Genomic DNA, 27,406 nt, shown 5'->3' with positions numbered 1-27,406 from the left:
AAAAATGTAAAAAAAAAATACTGTAACTTATACTTGTACTTTGGTGGTACAATTGCACATACTTAACTGATGAATAAATGGCTGAATGTAGAACTGGCTTCAGAAATGACTAAAACAACACTGACATTACAAGAGTGTGTCAACCTGCCACCATATTTACACTGCATTAAAGATGTGAAGAGGCTGACCTTATTATGGATAAGTGTGAGTCTTAAGTCAGGTTTTATAATGGCATAGGCCATCATCAGATCGTGCACTTTTTTCAGTTCATCCTTGCATCTCTTAGCAGACGAGAAGTACTGTCGCCTCACAGGAAGATTCTTGAAAAGCTTTAGTGCACAAACTGTTGTTCCTAAAAAATATTAAGAGCAGTGTCATGTAAACAAACTCAGTTACCAATTTATTAAATGTGACTGTTCACAAATCGTAAACAAGTTATAAAGTTCCGATTAGTTATTGTTTCAGTTTTACAGTTCCTGATTTCATTGCTTACAGCCAAAAGGAATAATGCCTTGCCTTGGCCGATGTGACTCGGCTTCTGAGAAAGGATGTGCCCTTGGAAGTTAAGCACATACTGGGTGCTGATGTGATCATCCTCAGTCTTTGTGGTGATGGCAACCTGGAGTGGAACAGCACATTGACAATCATCATCGCCACACTAGCTTGGAAACAAACTCATTTCAAAGTTTAGTATACAACCCCTAAATACTGTTAAATGAAAACACATTGTGATAATAATGAATGAAAGTGAACTCAAATCGAAACAGAATCTATTAGTGTCTAGGTAGTAACCACAGCAGTGAAACACTGTCAACAACAACATTATACAGTATATAAAGTATATACTGTACAGTATGTATTTATATGTTTTAGGGCTGTCAAAACGATTGAAATGTAATATATATACATGGTATATGCACAGTATGTCGCAAATGTCACACAAAGTTTAAAATAATCCGTAAAAATACAAACCCCATTTCCATATGAGTTGGGAAATTGTGTTAGATGTAAATATAAACGGAATACAATGATTTGCAAATCCTATTTAACCCATATTCAATTGAATGCACTACAAAGACAAGATATTTGATGTTCAAACTCATAAACTTTATTTTTTTTTGCAAATAATAATTAACTTAGAATTTCATGGCTGCAACACGTGCCAAAGTAGTTGGGAAAGGGCATGTTCACCACTGTGTTACATGGCCTTTCCTTCTAACAACACTCAGTAAACGTTTGGGAACTGAGGAGACACATTTTTTAAGCTTCTCAGGTGGAATTCTTTCCCATTCTTGCTTGATGTACACCTTAAGTTGTTCAACAGTCCGGGGGTCTCCGTTGTGGTATTTTAGGCTTTATAATGCGCCACACATTTTCAATGGGAGACAGGTTTGGACTCCAGGCAGGCCAGTCTAGTACCCGCACTCTTTTACTATGAAGCCACGTTGATGTAACACGTGGCTTGGCATTGTCTTGCTGAAATAAGCAGGGGCGTCCATGGTAACGTTGCTTGGATGGCAACATATGTTGCTCCAAAACCTGTATGTACCTTTCAGCATTAATGGCGTCTTCATAGATGTGTAAGTTACCCATGTCTTGGGCACTAATACACCCCCATACCATCACAGATGCTGGCTTTTCAACTTTGCGCCTATAACAATCCGGATGGTTCTTTTCCTCTTTGGTCCGGAGGACACGACATCCACAGTTTCCAAAACCAAATTCGAAATAAGGAATCGTCAGACCACAGAACACTTTTCCACTTTGTATCAGTCCATCTTAGATGAGCTCAGGCCCAGCGAAGCCGACGGCATTTCTGGGTGTTGTTGATAAACGTTTTTTGCCTTGCATAGGAGTTTTAACTTGCACTTACAGATGTAGCGACCAACTGTAGTTACCGACAGTGGGTTTCTGAAGTGTTCCTGAGCCCATGTGGTGATATCCTTTACACACTGATGTCGCTTGTTGATGCAGTACAGCCTGAGGGATTGAAGGTCACTGGCTTAGCTGCTTACGTGCAGTGATTTCTCCAGATTCTCTGAACCCGTTGATGATATTACGGACCGCAGATGGTGAAATCCCTAAATTCCTTGCAATAGCTGGTTGAGAAAGGTTTTTCTTAAACTGTTCAACAATTTGCTCATGCATTTGTTGACAAAGTGGTGACCCTCGCTCCATCCTAGTTTGTGAATGACTGAGCATTTCATGGAATCTACTTTTATACCCAATCATGGCACCCACCTGTTCCCAATTTGCCTGTTCACCGGTGGGATGTTCCAAATAAGTGTTTGATGAGCATTCCTCAACTTTATCAGTATTTATTGCCACTTTTCCCAACTTTTTTGTCACGTGTTGCTGGCATCAAATTCTAAAGTTAATGATTATTTGCAAAAAAAAAATGTTTATCAGTTTGAACATCAAATATGTTGTCTTTGTAGAATATTCAACTCTATATGGGTTGAAAATGATTTGCAAATCATTGTATTCCATTTATATTTACATCTAACACAATTCCCCAACTCATACGGAAATGGGGTTTGTACAACAAACCTGACAACACAAATATTTTAATAAAACAAACTATGCGCAAATAGAGGAAAGACTGTCACAGGTTCTAAAATTATATATTATTGCCCATTCATACGTCTCTAGCAAAAGTCACAAGGTAATGTGTAAGCAATGGCTAGTTGCAGGTATGTCGACGACTGCTTGTGTCTGTGTGACAGTCAGCCATTCCGAGGTGTGTCAAGACAATCAGGTTGCGCAGTATAGGAAGGAGTCAGGTGCAGATGTGAAGTAACATACAGTGCTAGGCAATGTATTTTGGTACGGTGGTACCTCAAATTACGAGTACCTTAACTTGCGAGTAATTTGAGATATGAGCTCTCTTTCAGATTCTTGTTATGATTTCGGTTGCAAGTAGTCCTTGAGTTACAATAATTTTTAGTTGGTGAAAGTAATATTTGTAACAAGATTGTGCCATCTGATCAATGAAGAGTTAATCAGTCGATCACTACTAGAGATGTCCCGATTCTGATCATGTGATTGAATTTGTCTTTTTTAACTAATATGTGATCGGTTAATCAGCTGTGTCTCAGTTAGGGCTGCAATGATTCATCAAGTAAATTAATCAACTCAATTAGAAAAAGGCATTGATTTGTATTTTGTTGCTTTGATAATTTGTTTAATGAGTAAAATAAGCACAAGACTGCTCCAATAGCTGGTTTTCCAACACGTGACTTCTTCCCAGAAGTGAAAATCAGTGGTGGTCGACCAAGCAAAGATGGCTGTTGTACAGCAAGCAGTGCGCAAAATAATCTGAGTACATCCATCCATCCATTTTCTACCGCTTGTCCCTCTTGAGGTCGCAGGGGGTGCTGGAGCCTATCTCAGCTGCATTCGGGCGGAAGGCAGGGTACACCCTGGACAAGTCGCCACCTCATCACAGGGCCAACACAGATAGACAGACAACATTCACACTCACATTCACACACCAGGGACCATTTAGTGTTGCCAATCAACCTATCCAAAAGAGGCTAAATCTTCCTGCAAAAAGCAGATACGAACAAATAAATCAAACTATGCAATGAAATAGATCTCTATACTTAATCAAAAAAAGATTTGTGGAGTGATATCAAGGATTATGTTGGTTGCGTTACCAGACATATCGAACGATTGTGATCCAGATGCCATTCTACACGACAAAACAGATGGAAACTGGGAGAAGCATGGAGGGCTACAACTTCTTTGTGTGTGGCTGGATCAAGGAAATTGGTATCAAGACTCTCCCAGATAAATATGCATAGTTTTTGCTTGGGTAAGGTTGCATTTCATGATTTAACTTTGTGTCTAAGCTGTCATGTTTATCAAAATATAACTATAGATGTCAACATTGTGTATGTGCTGAAAGCTTCATATACGATTGTTGTCTTTGGTAAAAGCCTAATAACTATTTTAGGTTTTGCTCACGTTTGCTTTCTTTTATTGAGACACGCAGAGTTAGTGCTTTTCGAAACACTTAGCAAGTGTTTAATAAGAAATACAAATACCAGTAAATCAAGATATTACTTAAATGGGAAATAACAACTGTTAAAAGTATATCAAACAAACCTTTGTCTTCGAGAAAGGCTGAATGGCGCCTAGTACCCATTGAAAACAGAGCGAGCTTGACCACCACCAGCATTTATTGAGCGGGACGTAAGTTGGACGTAGCATCAGTAACATCCCAGCAATAGAGCGCACATGATAGCGGTCCACCTCTATACTATAGCAGCAGAATGCAGATAAAGAGAGATAACTCAAAAAAAAAACAATGAGAAAGTGGACAAGAGAGAAGAGGAGAGAAGCTGTCAAAGATTTTGTATTGTTTAAAACACTCAGGAAGTAAGTAGTCTCTGGATACAGGAAAGCTTTGAGGGCAAACCTCAAATTATTTAAATGGGAGCCAATAGTAGCTTTTTTGTGTAGTTACTGAGCACTAGACACTTTATAATTTTTTTCAAAAAAATTTTTGGCATTAAATACCACAAATACATCATCTAATTTACAACAGTACTAGCCAGTTTTAAATGTAATTAGATATGTTTATAAACATGTGTTTACTTTAGTTATTCACCATAAAACATTCAGATCTGTGATCTATTGTCAAAGTATCGGATTGTGACTCGACATCAGATCAGATCTGATGCCAAAAAGTATTGATCAGGACGTCCCTAGTAAATACTGTACAATATTAATATATTATCGCATAAAAATAATTTAGTTTTTTGTAGTACATGTTATTGTAATGGTTTTCAAACATAATGTATTATCTAAATGTTAGTTTTTCTAATGAAAAAGCATTTTACATTTCAAAATTGTCAAAGGGCCAAGGACGGAATAAATTGATTAAATTGATTTCAATTTATTTCAATGGGTGGGGTTGCTTTGAGAGTGTTGTAAGTTACGAGCTTGGTTGTGGAATGCAATGCACTCGCAGGTTGAGGTACCACGTATGGTTGAAGTTCATAATTTTGAGGTTTGTGAATCAAATAGCTCGCCTTAACTATGATTGGTGCGTAATGAGTAAGTTTTGTGTTGTGATGAGCACTAGTCACAGTAAAATGTGTGTGCGGTGTTGGATCTGGTGACCACTGCTGGCGTGTAAAGAGAGACAATAAAATGTAAAAAGAGCGTCAGACTGTGTGTGTCTGTCTGGATCGCTGCATGAATGTGTCAATGAATTGTTTTAGCACCCAAATGAGCAAAGGATACCTACTTTTTTTGGTCCGGTTACTGTTGTACAGGTTGGGTTAGTACCTGTGCCATTAAGGAACAAAGTTTTGTTGCTCATCCATAATGACTAGTAGGGTTTTCATCCAATGAATTGTCTTTAACACAGAAGTTTGTCCGCCATAATTTTCTCTTTCCTCTCTGCTGCAGCTGGCAGTAGCAGACTCATTTGTTGTAAATACGCTTTACTGTTCGTTGAGGGAGGAGGCAAAGGCAGTGCGGCATTTAATTATAATGCATCATGTGAACGTACATATGTGAATCGTGATTACAATCTTTTACTGATTAATCGTGCAGTATTAACAGACAACACCACACTTGTTATTGTGCCTCTTTTCTTCCCACAAGTGGCTTCCCCTGTCAGTCACTCAAAGACATCGGAAACAGTGTTGCAGATGTCACGATAAAAACATGCATCCAGCACTATGAAATAAGTCGCTTTTAGTAAGGGTATAATATGCAGACATGGCAACACTGGACAAAGAATCAGCCTGAAGGAGACAAAGTCCCCAAAGTGAATACTGTCCAATAATATATTACATAAAACTACTTTAGTTGTTTGTAATACATTAAAACTGTATTTCTTATCTAAAAGTTGTTTTTTCTCCTAAAAAGAGATGCTACATGTTAAAACTAAGGTGTTTTGGAAGGGCCAAACACATCTCTTATTGATTTCAATTCATGTCAATGAGCGAGGTTGTTTTAAGATACGAGTATTCCGAGTTTCCAGCTTGGTCGTGGAATGAATCGTGCTCATAAGTTGAGGTACCACTGTAGGAGAAAACATGCCTTAAAACCAATTAATGAACGACAATTGAGATCATTCTGGGCTTGTCAAAGTAATGCAGGTATCTTTTTAAAAAATTCTAAAAAATATACTGATTATATTGGTCCCAATAATCAATTTATACAATTTAATGTAAAATATTGGTTTAACTCACCTCTGCCACAGCACAAATGGACCCGAGTGCCTCGCCTCTGAAACCATATGTCTCAAGATGCTCCAGGTCTTCATGGCTCTGTATCTTGGAAGTGAAGTGTTTAACAGCCATCACGGAAGAATCTGCAGCTTTGATTCCATGACCGTTGTCCCGTATCTCAATCCGGTCTAAGCCATAGTTGTCCTGCAAATGAAAAATGAAAAGGAAGTAATGTCCATCACAAATTAATGTCAGATGTGTGTGTGAGTACAAATATAAAACTAACTAAAAGTGTGACCAAGTATCGATATGGCTAACTATCGCAATATTTAACCTTACAATGGATTATTTACTTACTCTCACCATGTCATTTTTTAAATTCTTATTAAACTATAGCATCTATAAACTTTCAGCTATCAAATATAAACCGCTGGAGAGTGCAGTCGAAACAGCAAAGAGAGCATCAGACTAGGGCTGCAACAACTAATCGATTACAATCGATTATAAAAATAGTTGGCGATTAATTTAGTCATCAATTCGTTGGATCTATGCTACGCACATGCGCAGAGGCTACTTTTTTTAATTTTTTTTTTATAAACCTTTATTTATAAACTGCAACATTTACAAACAGCTGAGAAACAACAATCAAAATAAGTATGGTGCCAGTATGCTATTTTTTTTCAATAAAATACTGGAAAGGATAGAAATGTAGTTTGTCTCTTTTATCCGATTATTAATCGATTAATCAAAGTAATAATCGACAGATGAATTGATTATCAAATTAGTTGTTAGTTGCAGCCCTACATCAGACATGAAAATCACTGTGCACTTTATAAAAAAAACAACTGGGAAATTAATTGAAATGTACTGAAAACCAGGGTACAAAACCAACACAAGTACACACATCAGTCTTTCCCCTACATTCATTTATTTGCGGGGCGCTGCCACCATATTGAAACATGTGGCGGATTGTAACTCTGCTTCTTAACACACATCATACGCAATGGTCAAATTTAGTAGGGGTGTCCTGAACCGATATTAATATTGGATCAGTCCAATATGAGCAGAAAAAACAAGTATCGGATGATATTGGTTAGCATGTCAAATCTCCACTATAAGCTCCGACACAAGCAGTCCTGCAGTGTTTTTTTACTTGGGTAAAGATGGACAGCCAGTTAACATTTTAATGTTCTCCAATAAGCACAAAATGTTGGACTTTTCTTGTATTTTAGTGAAGTTATTTACAAAATGTAAACATGGTAGAATATAGGCTACTATGAGCTAGCAGCTAAACAACAGTTAAGCATGCAATACAAGATAGACATACATAACAAGTGTCCTTAATTGAACAATAATGCAGTCTAAACACAACATATAAGTATGAAATAATTATAGTTGCATATTACTTCTCCATGGCAGAAGCCGTACACATCATTAACATTGAAATTGCACATTTAACATATGTCCATTTATAAAAAATACAAATAAATAAATAAACATTTAACTGTTCGCCGTAACTCAGATCAGGACATACACACACCACCGCTGAGAGATCTATAGCAGTGTCCGCACATTTAAAGCTCCTGGCGCTCCATTGGGTCTGGATTTTATCATTTTTTTATTACTTACACTCATTAAATAATTTTTTCCTTATCCATGGGGCCGCGGCCCGAGCGCCTCCTAAAGGGCCGCCAAAAAATATCTGTTTCACAGCTGTGGTCTGTATGGGCCAGAGCGGTACTCGGTTGTAATACACATCTCCACTACTTGTGGCAATAATGATAATCTCAAACAAACAGAAAAAGTCTGGAACTAAAGCCAGAGAGAAGTTTTTTAAGCGTAAAAATTAAGACTAAAGTGGTGAAGCTGTATTTTCATTTGCTCTTTAACTTTATTGCCTTTTGTTTAGGAACATATTCATTATTAATGTTGTTTATTTATTTTAGCACAACATACTTGTATGTAAATGTATCCTCCCTTATGCAGTATATTTGGTTATATATTATTTTCCTAATCAGCCTTACCTAAGCCTAAGGTTTATTTGTTAAATATACACTACCGTTCAAAAGTTTGGGGTCAGCCAAACAATTTTGTGGAGTAGCCTTCATTTCTAAGAACAAGAATAGACTGTCGAGTTTCAGATGAAAGTTCTCTTTTTCTGGCCATTTTGAGCGTTTAACTGACCCCACAAATGTGATGCTCCAGAAACTCAATCTGCTCAAAGGAAGGTCAGTTTTGTAGCTTCTGTAACGAGCTAAACTGTTTTCAGATGTGTGAACATGATTGCACAATGGTTTTCTAATCATCAATTAGCCTTCTGAGCCAATGAGCAAACACATTGTACCATTAGAACACTGGAGTGATAGTTTCTGGAAATGGGCCTCTATACACCTATGTAGATATTGCACCAAAAACCAGACATTTGCAGCTAGAATAGTCATTTACCACATTAGCAATTTATAGAATGTATTTCTTTAAAGTTAAGACTAGTTTAAAGTTATCTTCATTGAAAAGTACAGTGCTTTTCCTTCAAAAATAAGGACATTTCAATGTGACCCCAAACTTTTGAACAGTAGTGTATATATATAATATATCAGTATATATTATATACTGCATACATAATATGTAAATATTGCATACATGTTTTATTTTTTATTGCTGCAATAGTACATTTTTAGTCTACTTAATACCTGCATTATCCTTTCCATCCTTTGAAACTGAGCTACTGTGTGGAACAATTTCCGTTGTGGATCTATAAAGTTTGTCTAAGTCTAAGTCTATAATGATCGTTGTGATTACCACATGGTTTCATATCATTTGACAAGGTTGTAAACTATTAGTAGGTTATTTAAAATTATTGAATACGATTAAAAGAAACAGTAAGATTACTAATTCAGTGTTAATATTTAAGCGGCCCCCCATTTGTATGCTAATGTACAATTAAAAAAAAAGAACTGCGGGCCAAAAAATTGCCCCGGTGTGCACTTTGGACACCTCTGCAGTTACACATCTATAATCAATATCACATGTTGTCTATCATCCATCCATCCATTTTCTACCGCTTGTCCCTCTCTGGATCACAGGGGTGCTGGAGCATATCCCAGCTGCATTCGGGCAAAAGGCGGGGTACACCCTGGACAAGTCGCCACCTCATCACAGGGCCAACACAGATAGACAGACGAACCCATCCTTCCATTTTTCTACCGCTTGTCCCTTTCGGGGTCGCGAGGGTGCTGGAGCCTATCCCAGCTGCATTCGGGCGGAAGGCGGTGTACACCCTGGACAAGTCGCCACGTCATCGCAGGGCCAACACAGACAGATAGACGAACCGTTCACACTCAATTTAATTAGTTGAAAAAACGCCAACAATGTACTTTACCAGCTTTACGTCAATAGTTGAAGCCCCAGCATCAAGAGAATTCTCCAAGAGTTCTTTCACAACATTCGTCACAGACGTGATGACCTGCGAGCTGGACAACAGCCGCACGGTGTCTGGAGGTAGTTGCTTCATGACTTTAAGAAAATAACGTTTAATTGCCGTGCTGGAGATATACGAGTTTATAGTAACTTGAGTGTAACAATAGATAACCGAATGTTGAGTGGATATTTTTAACAAACGCTTCATGGATGTTTTGACACAAGCCACACAGCGGAAGCGTTCTTATTCCCGCCCGCTCCGATCAACATTGATTGGCTGTAAGTGACATGTGGGCGGGTTAAAGTAGGTCACTCTAAAGTTTTCCCTGAATGTAAACTACCTAACACACGGTTAGAAATATGACAAAGTTAACCTCTATGAGTGTGAATGAAACCAACAACATATCACTTTATGAAGTCTTTATTTATTTAGGATACACTGCAGACACATATAGGCTCAATGTGAACGCATCATGTTGCCCACTGTCGTTGTATACCTTGGGAAAGTGCCTGAGCAGGCTTTAAATAGGGCTAAAAACAATGACGTAGTTGACATTGCATGTACTTCCGCTCGACTCAGGGAGTCCTTAAACGCAACACGTCCACGAAGGCTAGACGTTTCCTCTTCGCAGTTGAGCCCCTTCCTACCCGTAAGTCATCGTGGTTTAATTTTATGTGGTTTCACTGTTACCCCCCGGTAAACCCATCAAACGTACATTAGTTTACAAAATATTTAAGTAATTGGGACAGTGTTGTGAGAGGTTAAACGCATGAAGGGACGAATTATTAGTCTGTAACAATAACAATATATAAAGTAGGCTACGCACCTACCCTGATTTACAATTGTAATGTAGTATTAACGTAATTTTCCACTTGTGTCACACCAAAGTAGTCTTATTATCTGTTGCTCTAATTTTAATCACTTAGTGAATATGAATGCACAATAGCATTTTTCTTCATGTTGCAATATTTGGTCATTGTCATGTAAATACTGCAGCGTACAGACAGAGTCCGACGCTCTTTTGAACTGTTAATGCCAACCTTAAGTCAAAAACATGTTCAATTTCAGCAACGTATTTCTCGCTCTCCGTTCTCCTGCACCTACATCAGCACTTACGCTTTTTCCACCAATCACCTTTTAGGAGCGATAAGTTCAGGACCATGGGAACTCTAAAAATGCACATTACCATAATCATTAACACCAGTAGTTCGTTAGAATATATTTGGGCTGTCAGACATTTTATGGACAGTTGTGGCAGTTTGGTTTCATATGAAAAAAATTATGAAAAGTATCAATGTTGTTTTAAAAGATCACCAAAGCAATACCTCTATCCTTAAAATCTATGGTGACTCAGGAGGTTTTGTATTCAAATACTACCCCTTGTCTGAGAAACCTTAATATTGAAGATGTTCATTTCTGTGATGAAAAATATTCCAACAAACATATGAGGGCAGTTTTAGTGAAATAATATTTTCCAGGCACAGTTCATAGACAATATATCCAGAAGGAGTTTACAAAAGTTGAGCTAAGGAAAATAAGGACAAGATATATTACATACCCAATTATTCCCAAAATTAAAGAAATACAATTTAAAATTATTAATTGAATATACCCCCTTCAAAAGATTTTTGGAAACTTAAATTTAACATGGAGGTTGATGGCTGTTATATATGTGGAGCTGTAGAGGATGTCAACCATCTGTTTGTGGAATGTGAGCGTGTACATGTGTTTTGGGAGGAGATCAGAGATTGGCTGAGAGACAAGGGTGTGGAGATGTCCCCATTCTCTATAGAAGAGATCAAATTTGGTATTTTTATAAACGACTGTAACATAGAAATGTTTGTCAACATTATTATGCTCCAGGCAAAAAAATGTCTACATAAATGTTGATTTATGAAAGTAAGGCCTACATTTTCTAATTGGTTTAATGGTTTACAATTATCAATCAAATCTTGGAGAATGATTAAGAGTACAAAAGCCCTTTAATTGATAGCTTTGTTAAAAACTTTTGAAGTGATTTAGGTAGCCCCTTTTGTCTTTTTTTTCATATGTTTTATTATTATTATTTATTATATTTAATACTCTATCTGTATTTGCTTTTGTTTTCTTTCCTTGATGTTGAAAGTGCCTTGACATTTGTGGGAATTAGGGACAAACGGTAGAGGATGGATGGATATAAATGTGTGTTTGTTGTTCAATAAAAAAATAAAATAAAATAAAAGTTTGTTGTTCTGGTATGCCGTCAGGTTTAGGCCTGCCTCAGGGAACAGGACGTCCCTGCCATGCACAGTCCACCATAGGCACCGGTGGAGGTGCGACAGGCCTAAGGCCCAGCGGCAAGACTACCTTGCTGTAATTAAAATGTTGCAATACAGTTTTGACTCTTCTACTAATTGTGCCACGCATCTGGCCTAGTAAGGGAAAAATAAGTCACCGCTGCTTTTATAAAATTGTTTAGCTGTCAGCTGAACGTGAGCCAGAGAACAAAGTTCAACAAGATACATTTAGACCTGCGAGGGGCAAAGGTATAGGGAGGAAATTGTTAGCAGTATTAGAGCTTCTGGAAATAAAATGGTGCAATACAAATATTCTAAACCAATATGTGTCAGTGGAACCTTGGTTTTTGTTAATAATTCATTCCAAAAGGTCAAACACAGATCAAATCGTACGAATAGCAATGCAGCTTTTCTCTTAAGAAATTACACACATTCAATTATTCCGTTCTAGACACCCACATTTATTAACACACCTTTTACAGAGAATAATCATAGTTGTATGTGCAAAAAACAATGTGAAATACATAAAAAAATATGAATGAGATGGATAAATTCACATTTAATGCCACTTTTATCTTTTCTAAAGAGTTGTTGGTGAAGATGCAAAGAGGGAGAAGGGGATGGGTTTACTATGAATTATTTCTTAAATCCAATAACGGTTCTCACATTCTTTATCAAAGTGTTGGTACTCACAATGTTTTTTGGCCTCATGTTGGGGAATTTTGCATTTGTACTCAATAAAAAAGCACGTAGACCAGTGGTTCTTAACCTGGGTTCGATCGAACCCTATAGGTTCGGTGAGTCGGCCTCAGGGGTTCGGCGGAGGTCAAAACACACCCGACTCATCGTGTAAGTACAAACTTCTCCCTATCGGCGTATTACCGATACGGCAACAGCTGGCTGATTTGTAGGTGTGTAATTTGTTGTGAGTTTATGCACTGTTGGTTTTGTTGTTTGAACAAGGTGATGTTCATGCACGATTCATTTTATGCAGCAGTAAAAAAACATGCTGCGATGAGGTGGCGACTTGTCCAGGGTGTACCCCGCCTTCCGCCCGATTGTAGCTGAGATAGGCTCCAGCGCTCCCCGCGACCCCGAAGGGAATAAGCGGTAGGAAATGGATGGATGGATGGATAAAAAAACATGGTAACACTTTAGTATGGGGAACATATTCACCATTAATTAGTTGCTTATTGACATGCAAATTAGTAACATATTGGCTCTTAACTAGTCATTATTAAGTACTTATTAATGCCTTATTTGGCATGGCCTTATTATGACCCTAACCCTCTAACCCTGACCCTAACCCTAACCAAATAACTCTAAATTAAGTCTTTGTTTCTTAGAATATGTTCCCCATACTAAAGTGTTACCAAAAACATATAACTTTGTCTTGAATTTGAAAAAAAAAACATTTTATTTTTCACTAAAGAAGGGTTCGGTGAGTGCGCATATGAAACTGGTGGGGGTCGGTACCTCCAACAAGGTTAAGAACCACTGACATAGACTGAGTCATCAACAAGTGATATTCTCTGTTTGGGCACTCAATACCGCAGAATGATATGTGGGTAAACAGGCGAGTTTGTTACCCGAGATGGTATCTAAAAAACGTACAAACATTTGGGCTTTAGTTTTAACCGGAAGAAATTAGTCATATGGAAAGTGTGGAGTATGAAAACCGATGTACCACCCTACATGTTTGTAAAACACAGTTCAAGGAAAATGCTTTACATTTTTTGATTTTGGAGAGGACAGTTTGGGGCTGTTTGGATTTGAAATGCTTAGACTACACAGCTGACAGTGGATAAATTTGTACTTCATAACGTCCACAAATTAGAACCAATGTGACCCATCAATCAAATGCACTGTTCAACAGGGGTGTCCCAATACAACTTTTTCACTTTTGATACATTACCGATATTGGAGCCGTGACTATTGGCTGATATTGATCAGATACGATATCAGCACAAATCATATATATTTTTAATATTTTGTTTGTTTGAAATGACTCAAACAGAGTACAGTAGTGGGTATTGAAAACACTAACCTATTTATTATTAACTGTCTGGAATGGACTTATGCTGTCTTTAAGTTGTTTTTAATTGTTTTTTGTTGACACCTCTTGCCCACAACATTCAAGTTAAAGGGGAACTGCACTTTTTTTTTTTTTTTGCTTATTGTTCACAATCCTAATGAGCAACAAGAAGACAAAAGTTGTTTTCTAAGTTGTAAAAATTGTCTCGTTCTTGATGACTAGCAGTGCAGCTAATCCAAGCAATTCATTGTGCCGCTAAATCACTTTAAAAATGCATACAAAAACCGCCAACAATACTTCATTTACGTTCCGCAACCTGTACAATAACCAAACTGTATCGATATTGTTATTGTAAGAGCGAACACTGCCAAACTTTTTTTCTAGCCTAGTAAGACATCGCCTTGCGACGGCATGCTATGGCAAGGGGTAAGCTAGCTTGTGCGTCAGCAGCTGAATCGCTTTTGAGTTTGTAATGCACAACGCAATGCGATAGGACACCAATCTGTACTGACTGAAAAACATGAACAATCATATTACAGTATCTCAGTCTGTAACATTTTAGCCCACATTTCATGTTTTGTTTGTAAACATCTAACTCAACATTGTATGTAATTGTAATAACAAGCATGGTGGGCTGCATGTATCATGATCAATATTACAGTGACTCAATCAATGAACAGTTGTCTGTTTGGTCGAGCTAACCTGGGTATTTTTTTAATGTGGACTATGGGTAAGCATGCCATTTATGTTCGTAGAGCTTGCACTAAGTGCCACATTTAGGATAGCGATTCACACGGACCTCACTCTCTCAGCCTCGGTCTGCTCCAATGTTTCACTCTCTGTTCGTGTTCGCTTCTATTAGCAGCAGTTCATCCTCCGTATATTCAGCTTCAAAAACATAAAGTTGTGAAACCTAATTTTTTCAAAATAGTAGTTTTCGTTATCTGTTACCAAGTCTGTCATGATTAAAACACACTTGTGTTTGTTTCCGGAAGTAGAAAGACACATTTGTTGCCAAAAGTCGAAAGTGTGCTGCTATGGAAATGGAAATAAATGCGCTGAGGAATGAAGTTACGGTATATGCATAATGTTAACAAAATATGGTAAATATTGAGCGTACTACATATTGTTATGAACGTGTCTGTTACGACATTATATATATATACTTGCAGAGTGTATATAAAACGTTGATGGAGGGTTTTGAAGTTGTTTTAGAGGGCTTTGAAGGCTACAATTGGGATTCCCATTAGCCGCATATTGCAAATGTTTTTTCATCATCCTTAGGATCCTAAAAAAAAAAGACTTGTGTGTTCTTGTCTCTCATAATGATTGTGAACGATAGGCAAAATTCTAAAATAGTGCGGTTCCCCTATAAGCTCAGGGCGTTGTATAATGCTTAGTACTTAGACGCTTCTGCCTTGGAGACTTTGCATCTGTAAATAATATGCAACTATAAATATTTGATACTTGTTTATATTAAAACATTTTGAGGTTTAGACTGCGATATTGTTCACTTAAGTAAACTTATTACATCTGTCTAGCTTGTGTGCTTGCTTGTGCTTAGCTGTTGGGTAGCTGTTAGCTCCTGTATTAACCTATAGTCTACCATTTTCACATTTTTGAACGACTTTATTAAAATACAAGAAAATACCAACCTTGTGTGCTTATTGGAGGAGAGTTACCACACTGAGTACTGCTTGAATCGGATTCTATAGTAAAAAGCTGATGAAATCTGATTAATTATTTTGCTGATATCAATATTCAATCGGGACACTCTAACTATTCAATAATTATTACAGAAGAAACTATAAAAGTACAATGTTTTTTGTTGACAGAACAGAATGAATGTGGGTGTGGCACACAGTGAGGTGAACCCCAACACCCGGGTCATGAACAGTCGAGGGATCTGGCTGACCTATGCGCTCGGTGTTGGAATACTTCACATTGTGCTCTTGAGCATACCATTCTTCAGTGTACCAGTGGTGTGGACTCTCACTAATGTCATCCACAACTTTGTAAGTATCAGACTTGTATGTTGCCTTGCTTCTCACTTTGTTAAAACCACCTCATTGGCCTTTTCTTGCTATAAGCAAAAACAACTGACCCTTTTTTTGATGTAACTAACGTCTGTTTAAATATATACAGTATACAAATGCAAAGGCAATCAAGCTTCGTGTTGCATGCACTTACAATCTGCAGGTGCTCAGCCAAATGCCTCAGGAGAAGTTTGACCTTTGTTGCTCTCCTTGTTTTAGCCTGATAATATCGCAACTTCAAATACCTGTAGACAAAACCGGCTTTTCAGATAAGCTTATTTTGCATTGCACAAATGACAAAAACTAAGTAACAAAAGTTAACAAGAAATGGTGCAAACATTGCACACACCACAGTATTGTATTTTTTTAGCCCTGTATGAATAACTCTCCAAAAAGCGATAATTTTATTACATTTTGCTCCACTCCATATGCGAATACATTGTGTAAACAGGGACTTTTGACAAGTGGCCACTATATGCATGGTTGGCAACCATTTTGATTGTGATTGGGTAGTTGACCAAAACAATTGACCAATACTCCTAAAGGATTGGTCAAAAGCCCCTCACGTGGCTACAGGGCGCCATGTTTACTACCAACTTTGAAACCGATTTGGCCATACTCTCTCTGTACACTGCTCTGGGCTATCTATTATTTTGTGTAACTACAAAGTAGCTTTTTTCTCTAAGTTGAATATGTCATGTTGCGACCTACTTCGTGTTTATACTGTAAGTATTGTGCTCATTCCACACCCGCTGTTAAACTGTAACAATCATCTTAGTTGTGTTTTTCATTACTAAATCTGGAGGTGTTGAAATCGCCATGTAAAATTGCTAAGGCTAATCCGTCCATGACAAATACAATATAAATTAGCATCAACCTAGCACATTTCAGAAGAGTGGAGCCTAACTTTAAATTTGAGCATTTTCTACCAAGCATACTAGCTTACTTGGTGTTGAAAAATGGTGGCTGACTAAGTGCTGCTTGAGTGACGTGCAACAAAGGTATCGATATATGGCACCCTTTAGTTTTTCATTTATTTATTTACAGACGTGATCGTTATATAACAGTTTTGTTAATATTAGAGTCCGTTCTGTAAAAAGGGAATCCCTAAATGCAGCTAAAATATACATCAACATATCCATCCATCCATTTTCTACTGCTTGTCTGTGTCGGAGTCGCATGGGGTGCTGGAGCCTATCTCAGCTGCATTCGGACAACATATAGTATACAAAATAGAGTGCAATACAATCACAAAAAAAACAAAAAAAAATAAAAATGTACCCACCCAAAACCCATTTATAATTACCTACCAACAGGTTTACATTTACAGAGAATGAAGCTTTTAATCCACCCAATCTGTCTCAACATCTTATTATTCAAATTAGATTTTACGTGGCACTGACATAATTCGGAACCCTTCACTATGGGTAATAGAAATAGCTAGTGCCTCCAGAATTTCGAAATGTAATGATTATGCCAATTCACACAAATTCAAAAAATCCTTGCAATGTTGTCCAGAGCCCGCAACTTCCCCACACATTTTGGCCAATCAGTGGGATTTTGGCCACTCAAATTTGTCTCTGAGCGGCACTCAAATGCGCACGCCAACTGTCTAATCAAAACTTACATTTGTTTCTCGTGTAGACAAAGCAGGAACAGCAACATGTAACAATACCTGTACATTAACTCTTTATTGCTCAAACAGCACAACAGGTATTCATTCCTTCCTCAGACCACAAGGCATTCTGGATAATGTAGTATATAAACATGCATTACTTAGTTGACATGTATTTATACATGCATTTAAACTTAATTTATCCTAGGTAAGACAATTATTAAGATTCTTATTTACAATGGCAACTTAGCAAAGAAGCAGCATTTACATGTTAGAGATGTTGAATTGTGATGATGATTTCTCATCTCTTTTACCAATAAACGTTTGCACTACAGATCACTCTCAACAGTTCACAAATGTCCTTAACATGTGGGGTTAAATGTGTTGGAACATAAATACATGTTTAAGATGGACAAACACTTTTCAAGTATAAAACATACACAGAGAATGTTAGCAACTTGTGGACGACAGAGCAGACAGCGGACAATTGGGAAATCTCTGGTAATGTTTATTTTTGTAATTATTATGAATTATTCCTAGGGATGGGTTGATAGACACATAATCGGTATCAATATTAAGTGCATTTGATAAAATATTCAATATATATTTATACTTTTTTGGTCTGAAGAAACAAGAATTTCTGAAGCAAGATTTGTTTCCTTAAGTCACTCGCGCTTTGGGAACCCAGCAAACAGGAAACAGAAAGTGTCCCTGAGCAATGGGAGGGACACGCTAACAGCCAATCACATAACACTATCGACTACCATGTTTGGTTGCGTCGTCTTTCTGTCTCGCTGTGAATTCACTGCATGGAGTGAGAAGAGAAACTGTGATATCTTGGTATATCAACTCAATAACGGAGTCTTGTCTTTCGATTTGTTGGTTTTAATGCAAACGTTGCGGCAACATCCTGACACTTCCAATGTGTCCGTTTAATCAGTAGCTTCCCAAACTACTCTGTGTAGTGTTCAATAGCTTATATACTATTGCCATCTATTGTCTCAAATCTGCAACTACCTTCAAATCTACTTTAATTATTTTATAACCTTAGCCGCGCTCATCCTACTTGGCTACCACACTCACCCTCTCCACTGATAAATAGCACCCTTGGTAAGTTGGAAATTGTTTTACTGTATTTATTGGCAGGCATAAATAAGTCATAAAAAGTATAAATAATTATCGGTATTGATCAATATAAAAAACATATACTGTGATATAGTTTTCAGCCATAACGCCCAGTCCTAACTTTTACTATCGTTAGTTTAATTAGTTAAAACAGTACAGTAATTTGAGAATGAGCTCTGAGTATGTGCTTTGACTTCCATGTAGTGTCTAGTGCAGAGCTATTCAACTACATAATGAAGAGGGTCACAGTTTCAAGAGCCCAAGGGCACAAGGGCCGGACATCCATTTGTGGATGTTTCGTCAGAAAGTGCCTCAGCTGGTGATAATCCTTTGAGACTGTGTTTACTTAATTGCAAAGTAAACACATCGGTTTCCACAGTGCTCTGTCAATAAATTTATTATTCTGCCCTCACTACTCGTTTCCAGCATGTGCAGCTAGTTAAAAGCATGAAGAAACCGAAGCTCTAGAAGTTTTGTTTAGGATTGATGTTCCTTCTTTTGCATTGTTTTCCTTCCTTAGTTTTATTGCTTTTCACTTCTTCCTTAATTTAGGTTTTCTAAGACTGAAAATATAAACATTACAAAAGTATAATGTCTATTTTGTGTTTTACATAAATAATATAGAAGGTTCAGTGGTAATATATTCACACAATAAACTACAAATGTTTACACACATAGAAATTACACAACATCCACACACCAAACATTGCGCAAACTGTATGTGACTTTTCACAATTAAACCTAAGGTGTAGCATTGTCACCGTCTACTGCGAAAATTTAGCACTAAATGTATTAAACAAGGTTTGATCGTTACCCTCAGACAAAATACCAATATGACCATGAATACAAAGGACATCATGAAGTCAGCAATTTCAATACATAAACTTAATATCTTTATGCACAATATGTACTTACAAAGAGCTGACCAAGTTTTGTGATGAAGCTTACACGCTGAGATTTTCTACCGTTGTTGCTGCTTGTCTGGATCTACCGTATTTCCTTGAATTGCCGCCGGGAATATAGTATTCGCCTGCCTAGAATTACAGCCGGGTCAAACTCGTTTCGCAAAATAATTAGCGCATGCTTGGCACTTCCGCCGGGTCAAATATGAGTCATTAAATGACTCCCGCCTCCTGGTGGTAGAGGGCGCTAGTGATCCTTCTTGCGACTACCGGTACTGCAGAAGACCGGTGCTGCAGAAGAAGACAACAAGCAGCAAGAGTGAGCAGCCATCGTTTGCTTGCACTTTTAACATGGAGGATTACTTATCTAAAATAAAACAGTTTTCTAAACTGGACTTTCAATCGAAGCAGGAGGTAATAATTAAAGGAATATCTCCATCGAGACAGAGAGACTTTTAAAAGTGAAGAAAGATAAGGAAGACTTCTATAAACAAGTTATCGATGCTTTTGATCAGAAGCAGTTGCACATGGACTTATTTATAAGTAAAGGTAAGACCATAGTAAAGTTTTTTTTATTAAAAGTGCTTTTCATGATAAGGTAAGCGCCGGAGTGAGAAGAGGTTTTAAAATAATTTGCGCATGCTTGCCTATCCCGCATGCCTTTGGTAAGCGCAGGAGTGAAAAGAGGTTTTAAATTAATTAGCGCCCCTGCGGCTATTCAAGGAAATACAGTATGTGTCTGTCACTTAAAAGGTCTGTCAGAAAACAATGACTCCAGCTCTTGCTCGGGGCAGAACATTCATACTTTGTTGTCCAGTCGTCGTTAAAAGTATTTTTTAAAATTGTATTTAGTTATATAAAAATCAGGGTTGAATGAGCTACAACAAAAAACAGTGCAATAACAGTGCAATACATTTTCATAACATGGTCACTGCTGCCTAGTTTCTCTTGTTATATTCGTATTGTTATTGTTGCTTTTTAATTGTATTGTTATTGTAATATTTTCTATTTTATTTCCATTTATACCCCCATTATTTACATTTTACTGTTTAAATTTGATCTCAATTCTGTACACTGCTGCTGGAATATTAATTTAAATTTTCCTGAGGGAACTCTCCTGAAGGAATCAATAAAGTACTATCTATCTATCTATCTATGAGTAGTCTTCTTCTACTCACCCCACAGCTGCTTCATTGTGACAACTATGCCTCGCTGTTGCTCCTTGTGGGGTGGCGAGAGTACTACGTAAATGAGCAACCCAAGTTTTAATGGTATCATCAAGCCTATTTGGGGGATGTTCGGCGGGTCAAAGCGGGCCGCCAGTTGAATAGGCCTGGTCTACTGTCTGCTTTTAAGTCTGTGATATTAAAAAAGAAAAAACTGATAATAAAAATTTTTTATGTTATTTGCTAACTAACAGACAGACAAATCAATGGTCACGATTACATTATCTGCTGTCGGCGATAAGCTCCTCTGTGTCCTAATTTGGCTGGTTTCTGGTTCTGTTCACAGTGATTTTATACTGACTGACTTTGCATCTCTTTAGGGAATGTACGTGTTTATGCATGCAGTGAAAGGGACGCCCTTTGAGACCCCTGACCAGGGAAAGGCAAGACTTCTTACACACTGGGAACAGCTCGATTATGGCTTGCAGTTCACATCTTCTAGAAAATTCTTCACCATTTCCCCAATAATTCTGTAAGTACTGATCATTCCTTCAGCAGATGATTTCAGCCGAAATCATCTGCTGAAATGTTCGCATGTGACTCGAGTTGCGCGATATAAACAACGTACATTTGGCCTACAGTCCAAATTTTAAGTCTATTGCTCTATTGGGACAATGCATACACATTCCAGTTGTGTCTCGCAAAATTGAGAGCAACAAGCAGCAAAAAAAGTGTTGTCGATGCAATTGTAGCGTCCTGACAAAGGTGACTAGCTACCGTGGCTGAAATACAATAATTCCATACACAGTGCAAGCGAGAGCAGGAAGAGTTTAAATAAAGTAGCGAAACAACAGAATGAGTGCTTAGTACACATTAATAGAAGTCGAGCTGAACCAGCGTTACAGCACAGGGTTACCAGCTATGAACAGGAAATTAGGAAGTAGATTAATAACAGTCTTGAGAGACCCAGAGCAAATAATACAACTACCTAGTAGCAAGTTAGCAACTACCCTGAATGCACACGTCCGAAAAACGGAAATGACACTGCACTACCCAATCGGTCCCGAAAGACCTGATCAGTCCACGCGTGTGTAGCTTTTTGATTGATTGAGACTTTTATTAGTCGATTGCACAGTACAGGACATATTCCGTACAATTGACCACTAAATGGTAACACCCGAATACGTTTTTCAACTTGTTTAAGTCGGGGTCCACGTTAATCAATTCATGGTACAAATATATACTATCAGCATAATACAGTCATCACACAAGTTAATCATCAGAGTATATACACTACCGTTCAAAAGTTTGGGGTCACATTGAAATGTCCTTATTTTTTAAGGAAAAGCACTGTACTTTTCAATGAAGATAACTTTAAACTAGTCTTAACTTGAAAGAAATACACTCCATACATTGCTAATGTGGTAAATGACTATTCTAGCTGCAAATGTCTGGTTTTTGGTGCAATATCTACATAGGTGTATAGAGGCCCATTTCCAGCAACTATCACTCCAGTGTTCTAATGGTACAATGTGTTTGCTCATTGGCTCAGAAGGCTAATTGATGATTAGAAAACCCTTGTGCAATCATGTTCACACGTCTGAAAACAGTTTAGCTCATTACAGAAGCTACAAAACTGACCTTCCTTTGAGCAGATTGAGTTTCTGGAGCATCACATTTGTGGGGTCAATTAAACGCTCAAAATGGCCAGAAAAAGAGAACTTTCATCTGAAACTCGACAGTCTATTCTTGTTCTTAGAAATGAAGGCTATTCCACAAAATTGTTTGGGTGACCCCAAACTTTCGAACGGTAGTGTACATTGAATTATTTGCATTATTTACAATCCGGGGGGTGGGATGTGGAGGGGGCTGGGGCGGGGGGGTTAGGTTTGGTTGATATCAGCACTTCAGTCATCAACAATTATATGATCTGAGAAATGGACATTGAAACAGTGTAGGTCTGACTTTGTAGGATATGTACAGCGAGTAGTGAACATAGTGAGCTCAGAAAGCATAAGAACAAGTATATACATTTGATTATTTACAATCCGGGGAGGTGGGATGTGGTGGGGGGAGGGTGTTAGTGTTAGTTCTCTCCCCCTGGTGTTGTGGTTATGGTGGTCATTTACGTTATGGAAGTAGTTTGACATGTACTTAGGTATCAGGGAGGTGTAGCGAATTTTATAGACTAGGCTCAGTGCAAGTTGTTTTACTCTGTCCTCCACCCTGAGCCAGCCCACTTTGGAGAAGTGAGGTGTGATCTGGGGTGGATGTCTAGAAGTAACCTGATTAGCTTGTTCTGGGATGTTTGGAGTCTGGATTTGAGGGTTTTGGAGGTGCTAGGGTACCAGGAGGTGCATGCGTAATCAAAAAAGGTTTGAATGAGAGTTCCCGCTAGAATCTTCATGGTGCTTCTGTTGACCAGAGAGGAGATTCTGAAGAGAAATCTTGTTCGTTGGTTGACCTTTTTGATTACCTTGGTTGCCATTTTATCACAGGAAAAGATTAGCCTGCGTAGTGTATCGATCTTGCCTCGGGTGCGAACCCACGTCATCCAACTGACAGGTAGACACTAGGCTAAAATTACGAACAGTTAACCCAGCGGCTTGCACACTTTTTTTAGAGGTTGTCAAGGTGGGAGGTTTACCAACGTACACATGCGCAAAGATTTCGTCACTTTCTTTCTAAAACGGCGAGTAAGGCTCCTATTTTAAATCTATACCTGCATCCTAACAAGAACTTGACTTTAATTGTCAGTATTGTGAATTGATGTGTTTGATGTACTGTAAATAAAGTAGCAAAAGAAGATCAATGTCTTTACCATTTAAGGCTGCTGAGCACATCAATCAGGATTTTGTACAGATTCGTACGGTCTCAAAATAAATACTGTGTATTCTTAAATAACAATTGTTTTGTTGTTTTGTATGTAATCTTTTATACAACATTTTTATTGAAATAAATATCACAAAAAACATTGTAACAGTGACACGAACATAACTGCCATAAAACAAGTGGACAGGAAATTACGTAGCTTTTGTGCATGTGTGGACCAATCAGGTCTTCCGGTACAAATTGGGTAGTGACAGACACAATACGTTACCGCATATGTCAACAGGCAAAGGAGGAGCCTTTGTAATCTATTTTGAAATGTGTTTATTCTAAAGTGTTTACTAAAAGATACACAAATAATTTAAAGGGAGTCCTCAGATGTGTAGGCATCAATAAATAAACATTTACATATATACAGCACCCCCGCTGGTCTTCTGCCGTCTTTTCTCCGTGGCAGCATGTTAGTTTCCAGGGTTTCCAAAAATTGTGTTAACTATTTTTTAAATGAATATTGAACATCTTAAATTGCATTTTTTCCCAATTGGAAAAACTAGGTCGGACATTGTCTCTTTGTTTGTTGCCATCTCGCCTTTTCGTCAGTGTTGATGCCCATCTGATTTGAAGCTGAAATATAAACACAACAGCTTTTTAGTCATCATATATTTTTTCCTCTGAATTGGAGAAGGCGTGGGGTTACATAAACAAACAATTCCAAGATGACTAAATTACATGTCAAAACACATCAGGGTGAGAGGGGCCGTTGCACTGACTCGCACCGCCATCTTACAAATCTCCTTTACTAAATAGTAGTATTGATAACTAATACTCTATAATAGAAATGGGTAACTTACACATTTGAACCGATACGGTACCAATTCCCGGGTTTGATATCCATACTCAAAGGTACATCATTTTACTTTAATTACTTTAGTTTGTGCTCCTGTGGTAATAAATGTTAATTTGTTGAATTACACAATCTAATTTTGTAATTCACTATTGACCAGCAGCTGAGGTTTTTGTTTTTTACCTCCGTCATCACTGGCATTTATTTGAGTAACAGAGATGTTCGCAAAATCAGAATTGTTGAGCCTCGTGTTTCTTCTTCGCTTCAAAACAGGGAAACAAAGTTCTCCCTCTGTGCATCTCTCTTAGCACCTGAGCGTGTTCATTTGCCAATACAATTAACTGAACACAGTGAGACCTCTTTTCAGTCCTTCACAATCTTTGTCTCGGTAGGCAGAGAGCGACTCGGCGAGACCGCACACAGTACGCAAGAACAGAGAGCCTCGCCAGTGAGAAATTCCGCAAAGTAACAAATTAGGAGGAAAAAAATAAGATTGCAAAGCTATATGTCTCGTTGTGGTAATACTTCAGCTTCAAATCGGGTGGGCAATATGAGCCCAACGTCCGATCTACGTAGTTTTTCAAACAAAAAATTCACTTTAAGATGTTCAATATTTATTTAAGTAAGATTTATGCTCACAGAAATGAGTCCATTTATTGTTTTGTTTGTTTATTTATTTAAGATAACACAATTATTTGCCTTCCAATTAGAGTACAATGGTGAACAATTCTACTGTAATGAGAAATACATGTTTATATCATTTTAAATGGGTACTTGCATTAGTATTATATATTATGATTACATTACATTATAAACACTATAATTTTTATCGATTATTTATTTAATTTAAAAGCATAATGTAGACCAGGGGTGTCCAAACTACGGCCCGCTGGTGTCTTCAATTTGGCTCGCGAGAAGGCACTGAGTCCAGTAAGCAATTTGGCCGAGGGCGGTGTTTTCATATAATATACAAATAGTCAGCAGTCTGAGAGCTGCCATCTTGTTGCAATCTGGTGGCCTATGAAAGTAACTTAAGTCAGTGACCATTAATAGTACATCAATGTGTGTATGTGCACAGCATTTACCGATGTGACCCAATCCAAACAACCTTCCCTAGTCCTGGTGCAGAGAAAAACATTTCCACCACCGCAAAAATTAATCATCACACATAACACATCCTGCTCGTTGAACTTTGTGGATACTATAAAAAACGTCAAAACAGCGTAAACATTTTTTAAACTACACCCATTTAAATCCATTACAAGGTATGATGGGGGAAATGCAAAAGCACTTATCCATGTTTGCCGCATTTTAGCTGCTTGATATTTCTATTGATTCAAAAACTTTAAGGAGGTCATCACGGAAATAAACTAGGTAGGGGTTGAATTTTCATATAATCTTAATAACCAATGATAATAATTATTAATAATACATTTTTTTATAATATTATAATCATATATATATATATATATATATATATATATAAATATGTATGTGTGTGTGTGTGTGTATATATATATATATATATATGTATTTATATATATATATATGTATATATATGTATATATACCTGTATGTATATATATATGTATGTATATATATATGTATGTATATGTATATATATATATATATGTATATATATATGTATGTATATATATATGTATGTATATGTATATATATATATTTATATATATATATGTATATATATATATATGTATATATACATATATATATATATATATATATATATACATATATATATGTATATATATATATATATATATATATATATATATATATATATATATATATACATATATATATGTATATATATATGTATGTATATATATATATATATATATATATGTATGTATATATATATATATATATATATGTATATATATATATATATATATATACATACATATATATATATATATATATGTATATATATATATATATATATATATATATATATATATATATATATATATATATATATATACATATATATATATATATATATATATATATATATATATATATATATATATATATATATATATATATATATATATACATATATATATATATGTATATATATATATATATATATATATGTATATATATATATATATACCTGTATATACACAGTCGTGGTCAAAAGTTTACATACACTTGTAAACTGTCTTGAGTTTCCAATAATTTCTACAACTAAAATTGTTTTGTGAGAGAGTGATTGGAGCACAAACTTGTTGGTCACAAAAAACATTCATGATGTTTGGTTCTTTTATGAATTTATTATGGGTGTACTGAAAATGTGCCCAAATCTTTTGGGTCAAAAGTATACATACAGCAATGTTAATATTTGGTTTCATGTGCCTTGGCAAGTTTCACTGCAATAAGGTGCTTTTGGTAGCCATCCACAAGCTTCTGGTTGAATTTTTTGACCACTCCTCTTGACAAAATTGGTGCAGTTCAGCTAATTTTGTTGGTTTTCTGCCATGGACTTGTTTCTTCAGCATTGTCCACACGTTATGTCAGAACTTTGGGAGGGCTGTTCTAAAACCTTAATTCTAGCCGGATTTAGCCATTCCTTTACCACTTTTGACGTGTGTTTGGGGTCATTGTCTTGTTGGAACACCCAACTGCGCCCAAGACCCAGCCTCTGGGCTGATGATTTTAGGCTGTCCTGAAGAATTTGGAGGTAATCCTCCTTTTTCATTGTTCCATTTACTCTCTGTAAAGCACCAGTTCCATTGGCAGCAAAACAGGCCCACAGCATAATACTACCAAGACCATGCTTGTCGGTAGGTGTAGTGTTCCTGGGGTTAAAGGCCTCACCTTTTCTCCTCCAAATATATTGCTGGGTATAGTTCATTTGACCACAGAACTTTCCTCCAGAAGGTCTTATCTTTGTCCATGTGATGTCAGATGAAACAAAAATTGAGCTGTTTGGCCACAATACC

The 27,406-nt window shown here is 37.0% G+C and overlaps 2 protein-coding genes across 7 annotated transcripts in view; one reads left to right on the top strand and one right to left on the bottom strand.

Moving 5' to 3' along the window:
• pms1 (PMS1 homolog 1, mismatch repair system component) overlaps positions 1 to 9,865 on the bottom strand; it is a 72,521-nt gene extending 62,656 nt beyond the window's left edge. For all 4 annotated transcript variants that reach the window (XR_009828285.1, XM_062067715.1, XM_062067714.1 and 1 more), the window contains exons 1-4: positions 9,571 to 9,865; positions 6,213 to 6,395; positions 517 to 619; positions 189 to 352 (exon numbers count right to left, since the gene is read on the bottom strand). Coding sequence is in view for 3 of the 4 variants with exons in the window: in XM_062067715.1 (XP_061923699.1) it covers positions 189 to 352; positions 517 to 619; positions 6,213 to 6,395; positions 9,571 to 9,816 (696 nt within the window). In the remaining variant the exon portion in view is untranslated. The remainder of the gene's footprint in view (positions 1 to 188; positions 353 to 516; positions 620 to 6,212; positions 6,396 to 9,570) is intronic.
• Positions 9,866 to 10,152: 287 nt separating this feature from the next.
• The window catches only part of ormdl1 (ORMDL sphingolipid biosynthesis regulator 1), a 21,757-nt gene continuing 4,503 nt past the window's right edge, over positions 10,153 to 27,406 (top strand). Inside the window, exons 1-3 of one of the 3 annotated variants that reach the window (XM_062067710.1) lie at positions 10,153 to 10,258; positions 15,756 to 15,935; positions 21,145 to 21,296. In XM_062067710.1, the coding sequence (XP_061923694.1) occupies positions 15,762 to 15,935; positions 21,145 to 21,296 (326 nt within the window). In that variant the 5' untranslated portion in view covers positions 10,153 to 10,258; positions 15,756 to 15,761. Of the gene's footprint in view, positions 10,259 to 12,891; positions 12,996 to 15,755; positions 15,936 to 21,144; positions 21,297 to 27,406 lie in introns of those variants that run through there. The other 2 variants (XM_062067712.1, XM_062067711.1) reach the window with 2 other exon arrangements.

This window comes from Entelurus aequoreus, linkage group LG13 (genome assembly GCF_033978785.1).
Source record: "Entelurus aequoreus isolate RoL-2023_Sb linkage group LG13, RoL_Eaeq_v1.1, whole genome shotgun sequence".
In the NCBI taxonomy this organism is placed as follows: domain Eukaryota; kingdom Metazoa; phylum Chordata; class Actinopteri; order Syngnathiformes; family Syngnathidae; genus Entelurus; species Entelurus aequoreus.
This window is presented reverse-complemented; position numbering and strand designations above follow the sequence as displayed.